This window comes from Oryctolagus cuniculus, chromosome 1, assembly GCF_051225735.1.
Source record: "Oryctolagus cuniculus isolate XC-2025 breed Fujian yellow rabbit chromosome 1, ASM5122573v1, whole genome shotgun sequence".
NCBI lineage: Eukaryota > Metazoa > Chordata > Mammalia > Lagomorpha > Leporidae > Oryctolagus > Oryctolagus cuniculus.
Genome location: NC_142867.1, coordinates 128,762,629 through 128,778,264, shown reverse-complemented (window position 1 = coordinate 128,778,264; position 15,636 = coordinate 128,762,629). Strand labels below are relative to the sequence as shown.

The following is a 15,636-nucleotide window of genomic DNA, read 5'->3' as shown; positions in this document are numbered from 1 at the left end:
TATAAGGAAAGGGATATAAATAAAATAAAATGATCCATATGCATACAATTATTGCTCAGAATTAATAAAAATACAAGCAAATGAGGAGTTTCTAAAGGATTCTGGAGCTACAGTACAGGATACTGGAATTTAAGATGAGCCCTTGCCTGCTTTCTACTCACATTAATCTGAGTGTGTAGAGTGAGAGGGATGTGCCTGCTGTTCTTTCCTGGCATAAGAGTTTGAGGATCATTTCTCTATCATCCTTTTTCCAATAAACTTTATGGTTTTTCTATAATTTTGTGCACTGCAAAGGTTTTTGAAGATACATGCGCTGCAATATAGCAGAACTGATTTGAAGAGTTTTTCATAAGCAGGAATGAACAGCTGGTTTGCAGCAGACATTAAATACACACAACACAACTTAGACTCTCTATTGAGGGAATAGAGGAACAAGTTTATCCAACTGCTATGCACAAGCGACTTCAGGGTCAGGCATTTTACACAAATGTTAAGTTCCTAGTTGAAATGCCTGCATCCCAGAATGGACTCTTTGGTTTAAGTCCTGGCTACTTCTGTTCCAGTCCAGCTTCCTGCTAATGTGCACCCAGGGAGGCTTCCAGCAATGACTCAAGAACTTGGTTCCTTGGACCTACATGAGAGACACAGTTGGGTTCTTAACTCTTAGGGTCAGCCTGCCCCAGCACTGGCAGTTTTGTGCATTTGAAAATTGTTAAGATCTGACTCTCTCTCTCGTCCCCTTTCTCTTACTCTCTCATAAAAAGAAAAAGAATAAAGAAGCAAGATTTTCATGATATTAGTTACAGTCCGGGTTATTTTCCTGCTGGGCTATGATCTTTCCACTTTTTATTTGAACTTTTTTTATCTAGCAAATCCATAAAACCTTAGAGTACAAAGTAAGTTTAAAAACATGTTATCTAAAAAATAAATAATAAATTTTTAAAAAATCAGTAAAATGGCTGAAAAAGCAGATCAAAAAGAAATAACAGATATAGATAGTTTAAGTCATCCTACTAATACTAATTTAAGGCAAATATACTTTAAAAGAAAGTTCACAAGTAGGTATAAAAAGTGGAACCAAGTGAAAAGAGAAGAATGACTCATCAACAGCAGTGGGACTTGTACTCAGGAGCACAAGTTCTGGTAAGGAGAAGCTGATTGGAGATGTGATAGGCAAACAGTCACCGTAGGAAGACTGAAAATACTTATGAAAGTAACAAAGATAACAAAAATGAAATGTAAGGGTATATGTTTGGAGAGCATAATGATTTCTGAATCTTATAGAGAAGGAATTTAATGGCCAACAGGTGGAGCATTTACATTCTTGAGAAATTGCAATGAAAAGTTATAAAATATTGACTTATACTACATTACAAAAATGCATTTCAACAAACTTCAAAATCCTCTTTTACATACCCCATTTCCCCAAGATAATTGCAATTGGAATAGAAAATAATTGATACAAATAATAAAAATCAATGGGAAGGTGTGTGTAGTAAAGTGGTTAAGAGGCCACTTGAGTTGCCTGCATCCCATATTGGAGTGTATGGGTTTGATTCCTGGCTCTCTTCTCATTCTACTAGTGCATACTCTGCAAGGCAGCAGTTATGGTCTCTGATACCCCCTTGGAAGACCCTACATGAATTCTAGTCTCCTGGCTTCACCTAGCCCAGGCCAGAACATCATGGGGTTAGGGGAGTGAACCAGAGTATGGGAGATCTCTATGTCTCTTTGTGTGTGTTCCTCCTCCTCCTCTCTTTCTCTCTCTGACTCTCAAATAAATTAGTTTTTACAAGATTTTTAGATAAATAAAGCATATTCCTCAAAAGTTTACGGGAATTAGGTAAAAGAAAGTATATCAATGGGACCAACACTGTGGCATGGCCAATAAAACCACCACCTGCAGTGCCAACTTAAATTTGATCAAGGATCTAAAGCCAATTCCTGGAGCAAGGACAGTCTATTCAACAAATTGTCCTGGGAAATCTGGATTTCCATGTGTAGAAGCATGAAGCATGACAAAAAATCCACTCAGCATGGATTAAAGATCTAAATCTATGACTCAACACCACCAAATTATTAGAAAACATAGGAAAAACCTTGCAAGATAAAAGCACAGGCAAAGACTTCTAGAAAAGACCCCAGAGGCACAGGCAGTCAAAGCCAAAATTAACAATTGGGATTACATCAAATTGAGAAGTTTCTGTACTGCAAAAGAAACAGTAGGGAAAGTGAAAGGGCAACCGACAGAATGGGAGAAAATATTTGCAAATTATGCAACTGATAGAGGATTAATAACCAGAATCTACAAAGAGAACAAGAAACTCCACAATAAAATAAACAATCCACTTAAGAGATGGGCCAAGGACCTCAATAGACATTTTTCAAAAGAGGAAATCCAAATGGCCAACAGACACATGAAAAAATGTTCAGGATCACTAGCCATCAGGGAAATGCTAATCAAAACCACAATGAGGTTTCACCTCACTCCGGTTAGAATGGCTCACATGCAGAAATCTACCAACAATAGATGCTGGTGAGGATGTGGGGAAAAAGGTACACTAATCCAATGTTGGTGGGAATGTAAACTGGTAAAGCTACTATGGAAGTCAGTTTGGAGATTCCTCAGAAACCTGAAGATAACCCTACCATACAACCCAGCCATCCCACTCCTTGGAATTTACCCAAAGGAAATTACATTGCCAAATAAAGGAGCTGTCTGCACCTCAATGTTTATTGCAGCTCAATTCACAATAGCTAAGACCTGGAATCAACCTAAATGCCCATCAACAGAAGACTGGATAAAGAAATTATATGATATGTACTCTATAGAATACCATACAGCAGTAAAAAACAATGAAATCCTGTCATTTGCAACAAAATGGAGGTATCTGGAAAACATCATGCTGAGTGAAATAAGCCAGTCCCAAAGGGACAAATATCATATGTTCTCCCTGATCGGTGACAACTCACCGAGCACCAAAAAGGAAACCTGTTGAAGTGAAATGGACCCTATGAGAAACAGTGACTTGATCGGCCCTTGTCCTGACTGTAAAGAGGGAGGTGCCTTTCTCTGAAGGGAGGAGAGAACCTCCACTTTGACTATGACCTTGTCTAAACAAGATAAGAGTCGGAGAACTCAAGGGGCTTCCACAGCCTTGGAAACTCATGACTGGTGCATAGGGAGATTATTGATGCCATAAACAGGAGTGTCAATTTGTAAAGTCAACAACAGGAGTCACTGTGCACTTACTCCTCATGTAGGATCTCTGTCCTTAATGTGCTGTACACTGAGGCTTAATGCTATAACGAGTACTCAAACAGTATATTTCACTTTGTGTTTCTATGGGGGTGCAAACGATTGAAATCTTTACTTAATGTACACTAAACTGATCTTCTGTAAAAAAAAAAAAAAAAAAAAAGAAATTATCAATTCCCAACTTGACTCTCACTGGGATTAAACATGACAATAGGTCTGATCTGATTTCATCATCATTTAAAAAAAAATCATCTATTATTTTTCACTTTATGTTTCTGTGTGGGAACAAACTGTTGAAATCCTTACTTAAGGTATACTAAGCTGATCTTCTGTATATTAAGAGAATCGAAAATGAATCTTGATGTGAATGGAAGGGGAGAGGGAGTGGGAAAGGGGAGGGTTGTGGGTGGGAGGGACGGTATGGGGGGGAAAGCCATTGTAACCCATGAGTCGTACTTTGGAAATTTATATTCATTAAATAAAAGATAAAAAAAAAAGAATAACTTACTATTTTATTCCTTTTAGTATTTTTGTTCTAGTTAATACCATTGGTTAAACTCTTTAAGTAACACTCAATTATTTTCAGGCGTTTAAAATTAACTGAAGAAAAGTGATCCCTGTTAAATATAAGAGTGGGAATAAGAGAGGGAGGAGATGTACAGTTCAGCACATGCTCACTCGGACGTACCCCTAATGATAGAGCTAGAATCGTGCAAGGGGATTCCAATTCAATCCCATCAAGGTGGCATGTACCAATGCATCTCACTTGTTAAAGTGATAAGTTTAAATTCATAATTGATTATAATAATAGGATTAAAAGTCAAAGGGATCACATAAACAAGACTAGTGTCTGCAAGTAACAACTGATAGAATTAAAAAGGAGAGAATGATCCAACATGGGGAGCAGGATACACAGCAGACTCATCGAATGGCAAATGGCCTAAACATCACTCTGGCCTCACAATCAGCCCTTAAGGCATTTGGATCTGGCTAAAAAGCCCATGAGAGTATTTCAGGCATGGAAAGCCAAGACACTGTGGAAAAAAAAAATGACCTAAATGAAAGATCTCTGTGAGTGAGATCCCAGTGGAAAGAATGGGCCATCAAAGAAGGAGGTACCTTTCTCTGAAGGGAGGAGAGAGCTTCCACTTTGACTATGGCCTTGTCTAAATAAAATCGGAGTTGATGAACTCAAGAGGCTTCCTTAGCCTTGGAAGCTCATAACAAGAGCCTTGGGTGATTACTGATGTCATAAATAAGAGTCATTTGTTAAATCAACAACAGGAGTCACTGTACACTTACTCCCCATGTAGGATCTCTGTCCTTAATGTTTTGTGCTATGTGAATTAACGGTAAACTACTAATCAAACAGTACTCTGTACTTTGTATGTCTTTGTGGGTGCAAACTATTGTAATCTTTACTTAGTATATACTAAGTTGATCTTCTGTATATAAAGAGAATTGAAAATGAATTTTGATGTGAATGGGATGGGAAAAAGAGTGGGAGATGGGATAGTTGTGGGTAGGAATGAGGTTATGTGGGAAAAGCTGCTATAATCTGAAAGTTGTACTTTGGAAATTTATATTTATTAAATAAAAGTTGAAAAAAATTAAAACAAAAAAATTTTTCTAAAAAAGTTTCTAAAATGTTAAATCCAAAATAACAACATGGAAAAGGGACAGCCTCTTCAATAAGTTGCTGGTTAACTGGGTTTTCAGATACAGAAGATGGAACTTGACCCCACTCCAACCTCTTACCCTTTCCAAAACTAAAAGTGAATCAACAACAGAAATGGAGGATTTCGAATGATGCAATTACTAACTGAAATCCTAGGACAACAACAATTCAAGACTATGGTATAATGACGATTTATGGGAAACACCCCAAAGCACAGATAGCAAAAGTAAACAACAACAAATAAGGCTACATAAGACCAAGTTGCTTCTGCATAGCAAAGCAATCATCAGCAGACTGAAAGGGCAACTTGAAAATGGGAATGCATATTTTCCAACTCCTCATCTGAGAAACCTGGAGTTAATCCGGAATATATAAGAGACTCAAAACACTTAACAAGTGCTTTCTTTTTTCTTCTTCTTCTTTATTTTTTTTTTACAGGCAGAGTGGACAGTGAGAGAGAGAGAGAGAGAGAGAGAGAGAAAGGTCTTCCTTTGCCGTTGGTTCACCCTCCAATGGCCGCCACGGCCGGCATGCTGCGGCTGGCGCACCACGCTGATCCGAAGGCAGGAGCCAGGTGCTTCTCCTAGTCTCCCATGGGGTGCAGGGCCCAAGCACTTGGGCCATCCTCCACTGTACTCCTGGGCCACAGCAAAGAGCTGGCCTGGAAGAGGGGCAACCGGGACAGAATCCGGCGCCCCAACCGGGACTAGAACCCGGTGTGCCAGCGCTGCTAGATGGAGGATTAGCCTATTGAACCATGGCACTGGCCAACAAGTGTTTTCAACTAAATTTAAATATAGACATTTACCCCAAAAATGGTTAGCATATATATGAAAAAATTATCAGTATCATTAGCCATCAGAGAAATGCATACCAAAACCATAGTAAGGGGACAAGCATTGTGGTTTGAGTGGCTTGAGTGAGTCCTGAGTGGTTAATCCACTGTCTGCAAAGCTGGCATCCAATATCATAGTGCAGTTTGAGTCCTGACTGCTCTGCTTCTGCTCTAGTTCATGCTAATTCACCTGGGAAAGCAGCAGAAGATGGCCCGCGTACTTGCGACCCTGCCACATACATGTAGATTATTATGTAATTCCTGGCTTCCGGCCCAGACCAGGCTGTTGAAGCCATGCGAGGCAAGATCCAGGGGATGGAAACTCTCTCTCTCACTCGCTGTCTCTGTGTGTGTGTGTGTGTGCCTACACACCCACGCACATGTTTGTATGTGTGTGTCTCTCTCTGTCACATTGCTTTTCAAAATACATACATCTTTTTAAAATTCACAAAGAGGTAAGTTCGCAGCAGTGAGAGTGGTTAATATTAAAGAAATAAAAAATAGATGTAGGAATTTATTCTAGTGGTGAAGGTGCCGTTGTCCAACACCAGAAAGAGTAGGTTGAATTTCTGGATCAAGTTCCTTACTACGGGGAATTCCAAGATGGTGAACAGGGGGAAGATGTGTTGATTTTGACCAGGGGAAGACAGTAGAAGAAATGTGGAGGTAGTGTATTCCCAGGGGAGAGTTGGAGAGACGTTTGTCGTGGATCAGTGTGGAAAGAGTGGATGTGCAAGTCACCACATGGTTCCCATAGCTGGGAGATGGAGAAAACTTCAGCTTCTGAGTGAGGTAAAAGCTGACTGTGGCAGCCTGTACCACTGCTGATATTTCATGAGGGAGAAACTTACGGAGCACACTGACTTTAAGCCTGGCCTGGAGCCCTAGCAGAGGGCAGGGTGCCCATCTAATCCAGTCAAGACAAAACACATTTCTTGCTCCCCATCCCTTAACAAGGGTGTCTGGCGACCGGAGGGGAGAAGGTGCCATCTTAGGGCCAGTAGAGGTTATGACAGCTCCTGCATGGGAGCGAATCACAGGATTTTACCAGAGGGAAAAAAATACGTGTTTCCCACAGACTTTGATTGGCTGGGAGTGTTGGCAGGGGCTGGGCACCCACTTAGGACTGTGAGGTGCTCCAATCCCTTCAACCTATCACAGGCACCAGGGCTCAAGCTGCCAGGGTGGAGCACCCAGAGGCAGCTGGCTTTGGGAACGTCTCTGCTCTCTCTGTGGACAGGGCAGCCTCACTGGGCTGGGAGGGGATCTTCTGCACCCCATGGCTGTAGGAACCTTGAGCCACTGTGACTGTGGGAATTCCATGATTTCACCACAGGGTGTGGGTTGTAGCTCGGTCTCTGGGCGATCACTGTGTCTAATGCCAGAGACTCAGAACTCCCTGCCTGGGGTGAATCATTGCACACAATTCCATTCTCACACTGAGGTCTGCATACATCCTTGGTATAGTGCGTGCACCAGTGTGGTTGAGGAGGTACAGGGCGGGATAACTCAGGGCATTGATCACTGTGGAAGAGAGGAGGTGAGGTTGTGATCACTCCCTCTGCCCTGCTGACAACAGAAGAGATCAGCCATGCCCAGCTTGGGTGTCAGCCTGGATACTCGCCTCACCCTGGAGCACAGACCAGAGCTCCTTGGCCACACCCAGCACAAGCATCTGAGTATTCACCGAGAGACCAGATATTCCATTAGGCCACAGAGGCATAGTTAAAAAGGTAAAACCATGAGTAAGGAAAAGCAAAAGTGTTTACACAAGTGTAAAAACAAACACAGAGGGGCTGGTGCTGTGACACAGTGGGTTAAAGGCCTGGCATCCCATATGGGCGCTGGTTCTAGTCCTGGCTGCTCCTCTTCTGATCTAGCTCTCTTCCATGTCCTGGGAAAGCAGTGGAAGATGGCCCAGGTCCTTGGGCCCCTGCACCCACGTGGGAGACCTGGAAGAAGCTCCTGGATCCTGACTTCGGATCTGCTCAGCTCCAGCTGTTGCAGCCATCTGGGGAGTGAACCAGTGGATGGAAGACCTTTCTCTGTCTCTACCTCTCTCTCTAACTCTGTCTTTCAAATAAATAAAATAAATCTTTAAAAAAAATAAACACAGAAATACAAGAAAAAAGAACAGCAAAGACAATGACTCCCTTAACAGAACAAAATAACTCAATTTTGGAGTGAAGATGAAGAATTAATGAAAAGCCTAAAAATGAATTCCAAAGAATGATCATAGGAATACTCAAAAACAATGAGAAGCAAAATAATGAGTTAAGGAAATTGATAAATGATGTGAATGATAAATGTTCCCATGAGATAGAGATTATGAAGAGAAATCAAACTGAAATATCATAAAAAAGAAATCAATATATTAACTAAAAAATACAGTAGAAAGCCTTCACGACAGACGTGGTAAGGCAGAAGGAGGATATCTGAGCTAAAAGACAAATCTCTAGAAACATCTCAGAGCAAAAAAATTATGAAGAACAAGAAATAAGAAAAATTTAAAACAGTGTTTGAGATTTGTAGGAATCAAACACACAACAAGTGGGTGATAGGAGTTGGTGAGGGTGTGGAAAGAGAGAATGGATTAGAAGTCCTATCCAGTGAAATAATGAGAAATCATGTACCCAATTTAAATGAGGAAAGGGAAATCCATGTACAAGATGCTCATAGAACTCCCAATAGACATGACCAGATAGGATTTTCACCACAACACATTCCAGTCAAACTGTCAACAGTAAAATATTTTTTTAAAGTTTCTAAAATGTTCACAAGAGAAACATCAGATTACCTTCAAAGGATCTCTAATTAGAATGGCAGCTGATTTCACATAAGAAACACTACAGGCCAGGAGAGAATGGACAGATATGGTCTAAGCTTAAAAAGAAAACATTAAATCAACCCAGAATACTGTACCCCACAAAGCACTCATTTATGGATGAGGTGAAATAAAGACCTTCCATGACAAAGATAAATTGAAAGAATTTGTCACCACTCATCCAGCCTTACAAATGAGGCTTAAGGATGCACTACACACAAAAACACAGAAAGATAGTCATCCTTACAAAAGAGTGTGAAGGCAGAAAATCTCTTGGTAAAAGTGCAAAGGAAATCCAAAGCAAACAATAGGAACATTTACATTAAATTGCAGGGCCAAGTCATTACTTATCAATAATAACCTTGAGTGTATGGGGTCAGCACTGTGGCATAGTAGGCTAAGCCTCTGCCTGTGGCATCAGAATCCCATATGGGCACTGGTTTGAGTCCTGGGTGCTCCACTTCCAATCTAGCTCTCTGCTTATGGCCTGGGAAAGCAGTGGTGGATTGCCCAATTTCTTGGGCCCCTGAACCCATGTGGGAGGCCCAGAAGAAGCTCCTGGTCCTGGCTTCAGATAGGTATAGCTCCAGGTGTAGTGGCCAATTGGGGAGTGCACCAGTGGATGCAAGACCTTTCTCTCTGTCTCTCCTTCTTTCTATCTGTAATTCCTGGAAATGAAGGAAAATGACAATACAATATATCAAAACTTAGGGGTACAACAAAAGCAGGGCTAAAAGGGAAGATGTACCAATTAGTACCTACATAAAGAAATGGAAAGACATCAGATAAATGAGCTATTAATGCCTCTCAATAACCTAGAAAAAGACAAGAACAAAACAAACCCAAGATTAGGAAGAGGAAAGGAATAATTAAAATTAAGAAAAAAACAAGATTTGAATAAAAAAAGATCAGTGAAATGAAGAGCTATTTTTCTTAAAAAAAATTAATACACTATTGGTCCAACTAACCAGAAAAAAGGGAGAAGACACAAATCAATAAAATCAGAGATGAAGAGATGTAACAATGGACACCACAAATAAGATAGAAATATCAGAAGGCACTATAAACAGCTATTTGTCAACAAATTGGAAAGTCTACTAGCGCTGTGTCATAGCAGGTCGACAGCTGCCCTGCACCTGTTGAGTGACAGCTGAGCTCTGTTATTCTCCGGGACTTGGGAGAGTGACTCATCCTCTCTTGGCCTGAGTTTTCTCATCATGAAAGGTAATGCAATGTATTGGAGTGAAATGGACATGCTAAGCTTCAATGATTGTCTACAGCCATTGTCTCTTCCGATGAGGAACTGTGTTTTCTTCCTCCTACTATTTGTTGAACACTTTACTTAGTGTAAGGTTAACCTTAGGAGTATTAAATAAACTGAAAATAGATTTTTGTAAAAAATCGAGAGGTAGTAAGAGTGGGAGGAGGAAGAAGGGTTGGAGCATAGGTGGGAGGGAGGGTAGGGTAGGAAGTATCACTCTGTTCCTAAATCTATATATTATGAAATACATGAAACTTGTGTAACTTAAATAAAACTTTAAAAAAAGAAAGATAATGTTTCTACACCACACAGGAGGCTGCTATAGGGAGAATATACATTAATTTTCCAGGCTTTAGAGCATACCAAGTTGTGAATAAACAATTGATGAATGATTAATGAACAACTAAAATAATTTCTATTACTTCATAAAGGTGAATATATTGAAATCAACACCTGAGTTCTGGTAATAGCAAAAACAGTCTGCTGATGGCCTCTGCTCTGTCTTCATATGATTTTTTTTTGACAGGCAGAGTGGACAGTGTGTGTGTGTGAGAGAGAGAGAGAGAGAGAGAGAGAGAGAGAGAAAGGTCTTCCTTTTGCCGCTGGTTCACCCTCCAATGGCCGCCACAGCCAGTGCGCTGCGGCGGCGCACCGCGCTGATCCGATGGCAGGAGCCAGGTGCTTCTCCTGGTCTCCCATGGGGTGCAGGGCCCAAGGACTTGGGCCATCCTCCACTGCGCTCCCAGGCCACAGCAGAGAGCTGGCCTGGAAGAGGGGCAACCGGGACAGAATCCAGCACCCCGACCGGGACTAGAACCCCGTGTGCCGGTGCCGCAAGGTGGAGGATTAGCCTAGTGAGCCGCATGTCTTCATATGATCTTAAGGATGAATATTCCCATGAAGGGAACCACAGGTCCTGTTCTAGGCAGCCTCAACAATGCAGCTTTGCCAAGTGGCTTTGGAGGGTTTACCGTCAGTCCACTTTAAAGACCCATGATTTTTGGAGTTTTACTTTTTTTCTAGAATTTGATATGTTTGGAAGGGAACTTTACTGCTCCTGCCTCTGATTTGGCTGTTACACTGAGCATGGTTTCTGTATTATGACCCATCACCCATGCACAGGCATGGAGCCTTTGCTCCTTTGTGATTCCTGTCTCACACAAATGCACAGGTGGTTGTTCCCCGTGCCAGTGTGCACTGTGGGATCCACAGCCACACGCCTGTGCTGCAACCATGCAAAGAACCTGTGTCCTTCTGAGCAAGCTCGTTAGCCTCTGGGTGCTCAGTTTCTCCCCCTGCACAATAGGAATGGTATGACCCATGTCACAGGATAACTGTTAGTACTAAGTTGTTCCTGAATATGCTTAGAACACGCCTGTCCATCGGGCCACACGCTGCCTTTGTCTCCATCACACACTCATGTTCAATTCATGTCCATTCACACTTAATTCTATTGACCAGGCCCAGTTTCCACCTGTTTTGGCCATCAGGGCTGGCTACATACCAATATCAATGCCAGAAGTGAAATAAGATAGAAATAAGATGGAAGTTTCATGTCCTGTAATCACCAATATCACATACTGAAGCAATTTATATTCTGCCCATGTGCAGATGACAAACGAGGTCCCGGGGTGTGATGACTTGAGAGGCACTTTCGGGATGGATGGCCCAGCCTCTCAGATACTATATCCCTTTGTGCTTAGTCACTAACCATTTAGGTTCATGGCTTATTAAGTCACAAAATGTCAGTGAGGTGACACTAATATCTGCTTACATGTTCACTTTTTGATACCATTGTCATTGCTCTGTCCATCTCCATATACACAAGCAAAAATTGTTTTAGAAACTTATTTGTATCTGTAATGGTGTATTTATTTGTAAGAGTTCTTGAGCGTACAAGGCGGCTTCACAAAGCTTGTGGAAAACAGAATTAAAATATGAGTTTGCCTTGGTGCAAAGAGTTTTGACACTCATGCATATGAGGGATCTTCAAAGTGTTTTGAAAAACTATACATGAATTCTAAAAGTTTTTGTTCCAGTGCAAGCTTATAGGTTAATTTCATTTTCCACACACTTGTCACAGAGCCCTACAAACTGAATGCTCCTAAGGAACCTGATAACTCTTCTGATACAGAGAGTCCTAAGGAAATCACCTGCACCCTCTACAGGAGGAGTCCTGCGAAAGATAGGGAAAGTGCACACTGGGGTAAAACTGCATGGATTTCAAAATTTTTTGCACCAAAACTATAGGTCTTTTCTAGTTTTGCAAAAACCTTTTTGAAGAGCCCTTATATTACTCTCACTCGCCCCCCCCCCAAGCTTTGATCTTAGAATAATGAAAGGAGAAGACCTAGGTGACAGTTGGAAGCCTTAACAGGACAGGCAGGTGCAGGAATGTCTTCAGAAGGAAAGTCCTCACACAGGACCACATCCACCCTGAGCCAGGCTGCAGCCGCCAGGTGCTGGCTCCCCAGAGGTCCCGAGCTGAGGGGCTGGGAGCTGCACTCACGTGGTGACAGTGTTGAGGCCACAGGCCTTCAGCTTCAGCAAGCGGTCCCTCCAGTACTCCCTGGGCACCCGGAAGTAGTGGATGGAGCCCCCGAAGATCCGGAACTTGTGACCATTCAGAGTGAAGTGTGCATGACCCGTCACTGTGCTCCCAGTGCCAAGTCCCACAGATCGGTTCTTCAGCTCGAGAGGGGTCAAATGAGACCAATTGTACCTGGAGAGGGGACAGGATGGCGGAGGACAGAAAGGGACAGAGGATGGGGGAGAGCAGAGAGTGCTGAGCCCTCGGGGAAAATGCTGCTCCCCTGAGCAGGGCATACTCTGCCCCTTTTGCTATGCATTATTTTCTCGAAGAGGAGAGAAGTTACTGCCCTCCCTACCCCCTCATGCAAACCTGGGCTCCGGCGGATGTGCTGTTTGGGACGGAACGGTCTCTCTCAGCTTCGAGGGAGAAGCAAGACCTGATGAGATAAATGGCAGGAAAAAGATGGCCAGGATCCTGCTCCAGGAGAGGCAGCGGCTGCCGGGAGGAAGGGACACAGGGTCAGGAAAGATGTAGGCCAGCTGTTCTCCAGCCCTGCAGAGGCCAGAGCCTCAGATGGAGGCCCTGAATGTAGATCCTGTCTTAGGGGACCCGAAGGCAAGAAGATTGGGCTCCACCTGCCCCACAAGTCTCCCCACACTTGGGCTGTAACAGGACCCTCTTCACTCTGAACCTGACACTGGAAACAGCCTAGAACCTGATGAGTCGGGACACTGGGAAGGGATCCGGGCCTGATGGAAGAAGGACGGAGCCTCCATGAGAAGCAGAAGCACTTCATTCCCCAGGAACAGGAGTGACACCAGGTCCTGAAAAAGGGAGCCAACCCTGGATTTCCTCCCATCCTGCAGTGGGGGAACGCTCAGTTAAGATCTAGAGATTTGGCTGAGAAGAGGCTCATGGCAGAGATGAGGAGCAGGTCTCCTGCAGAGCTGAGAGCCCAGGTAGGGTCCTAGTCCACTGGATGTGCCCAGGGACTCGTGCAATAAGGACTGACTCTGACCTGTGGAACCCAGGGAGTGTTGGTAGAGACCCAGGTGAGCACACAGGGGACCATGCGGATCCAAGTGGGACTGAAGGTAGGGCTACCCCAGGGCCCCTGGGCAGTGGACCTGTTCAGACAAATGGGCAAACAGCGTGTCTGTCACCTGAGGAAGTGCCGAAAGCCCATGATGCTGAGACTGAGGACCCCACGGCGTGCGCTGCTCCAGCCCCTTTCAGCAGCCCCAAACGCAGCTCTGGGTCCTGGAGTCCACATGGCCTTGGCGACTCACTTCTGTGCTATGCAGGGATAACCAGGGGGAAATCCTCACACAGCAGCCAGCACCAGTGTCCTGGGTCTGCCGCTGCAGCGTCCCAGCCTGGCCGCAGCCTCCACAGCCCAGCGCCTTGAGTCCAGAAGCCTCCTGTGGTGCCGCGGAAAGGTTGTAGTGCTCCAGTCCCAGAGCTGTCCAGAGCTCTAATAAGCCAGAGCACTACCAGACACAGTGCAAGTGCCCTTGAGTTCTGGGAAAGGAGACAGTTCTTCCTTGCCTTATCATCTGGTCCTTGGATCTCCTGAAATGACTGTGCATTGCCAGCTGGCTCAGAACTCACAAATCAGTGGGAGGAGAAGAAGCGGAGGACCCAGCTGCAGTGTACCTGAGAGCAAGAAGTCCTGATGCCTCAGGTTCTGCACCTTAACCCAGTGCCCATTATGTCCAGATACAGCATTTCTGACTAGAAATAATTGTCAGCTGTGCACACAATTAAACAGATTCAATGGGTTTGTTAATGCTACATTAAAGTTCAACAGAGAACACTGAGGGTACAGGAGGGGGACACAGGCTGCTCAGGAGTATGGCAGTTTTCCCGAATTGAGTCTTGACAAGAGTGAGAATTGTCTTCGGATTAGCTTGAAAATGTCTACACAGCATGGAACGTGCATGGAAATACTTTGGAAGTCTGGAGGTGTGAAGTAGCAGGAGCCTGGCAGGAGGCAGATCATAGGTGGCCATTGCTGTGGGCGCAGTGCCAAGTAACTCACTCTCTTTCCAAAAATCAATGGGGAGGTGGGTGAGACCATTAAATGATATCAAGCAGAAAGTAATTCTGGTTGTAGTTTCATACAGATGACTTGATGGGAGGTTGAATCTAAATGGGAGACAAACACGTCATCCCATAGACCTGGAGATTCCTGAATGAGGGTGTTTGTTGTGGAAACTGTGGTGGAAATAAGAGCAGGTTGTGATTCAAAGTCTAGTGGGGTGAAAGTGGTAGCACTTGATAATCCCATGGGGTCTGTAGCCCAGAGAAAACACTCTGGGATGACCGCTGTGTTCAGACTAAGTAACTTGCTGCTGGCATTGATTGAGATAAGAGCAGGGAGAATCAGAGATTTTAATGGACAAGTGATGGATCCAGTTTCAAATTATGTATTTCAGTTCCTGTGCCCAAAAGAGAAACCTTTTGATGATCTCCTGGACACCTTTCCAATTCCTTTCCAACTTGAAACAAGAAAACGTAAATCTGGAATGAGTCCTCAGAGAATATTGTGGTATAATGTTCTCCTGTTTCCTTCTTGAACCACAAGCTCCTTGAAAGTGTTGTAGATTATCTACCTTGTCCTCATTCTTAGATTGTAAGCAATGCACTATTATGACTTTCTCAAGGTTGGCTTTTTAGACATATGGCATAATTCTTCTTTGTCAAAATTAAAAAAAAAAAAAAACTGCCCTATGAGTTGTGCCTTTCCATAGAAAATGTAGAATAAACTTGTCTAAATCTACCGAAAACCACACTGTAATTTTTATGGGAGTTGCATTAGACATACAGATCAAATGTAAAGAAGTGACATCTTCTAATCCATGAACATGATCTGACTCTTGATTTATTTACATCTTCTTTTAATTCTTGCTTCAGAATTCTTGATTTTTGAACATACAGATTCTGTTCATGCTTTGTTATGTTTTTAAACTATGTATTTCATTTTCTTTTGAGCAATATGAAATGGTATTAGATATTTAGTTCCTATTTGGACATGCTTGTTTTTCATCTATAGAATAGGATTAGGTTTTCTATGTTGATTTTGTACTCTGTGACCTTGGTGAACTCACATATTAACTCTAGAAGTTTATGTGTTTCTTGGTCTTATCTACATAGATAATCATGCAGCTGCAAATATGAACAATTTTTTTAAGGTTGATTTTTTTTGACAGGCAGAGTGGACAGTGAGAGAGAGAGACAGGGAGA

General features: G+C 43.0%; 1 protein-coding gene across 1 annotated transcript in view; it reads right to left on the bottom strand.

Moving 5' to 3' along the window:
* The window catches only part of LOC103345097 (beta-galactosidase-1-like protein 3), a 66,103-nt gene extending 52,031 nt beyond the window's left edge, over nt 1-14,072 (bottom strand). The window contains exons 1-3 of the mRNA XM_008248354.4: nt 13,554-14,072; nt 12,760-12,885; nt 12,367-12,579 (exon numbers count right to left, since the gene is read on the bottom strand). Coding sequence (XP_008246576.3) covers nt 12,367-12,579; nt 12,760-12,885; nt 13,554-13,663 — 449 coding nt within the window. The 5' untranslated portion in view covers nt 13,664-14,072. The remainder of the gene's footprint in view (nt 1-12,366; nt 12,580-12,759; nt 12,886-13,553) is intronic.
* Between the last annotated feature and the right edge of the window lie 1,564 nt (nt 14,073-15,636).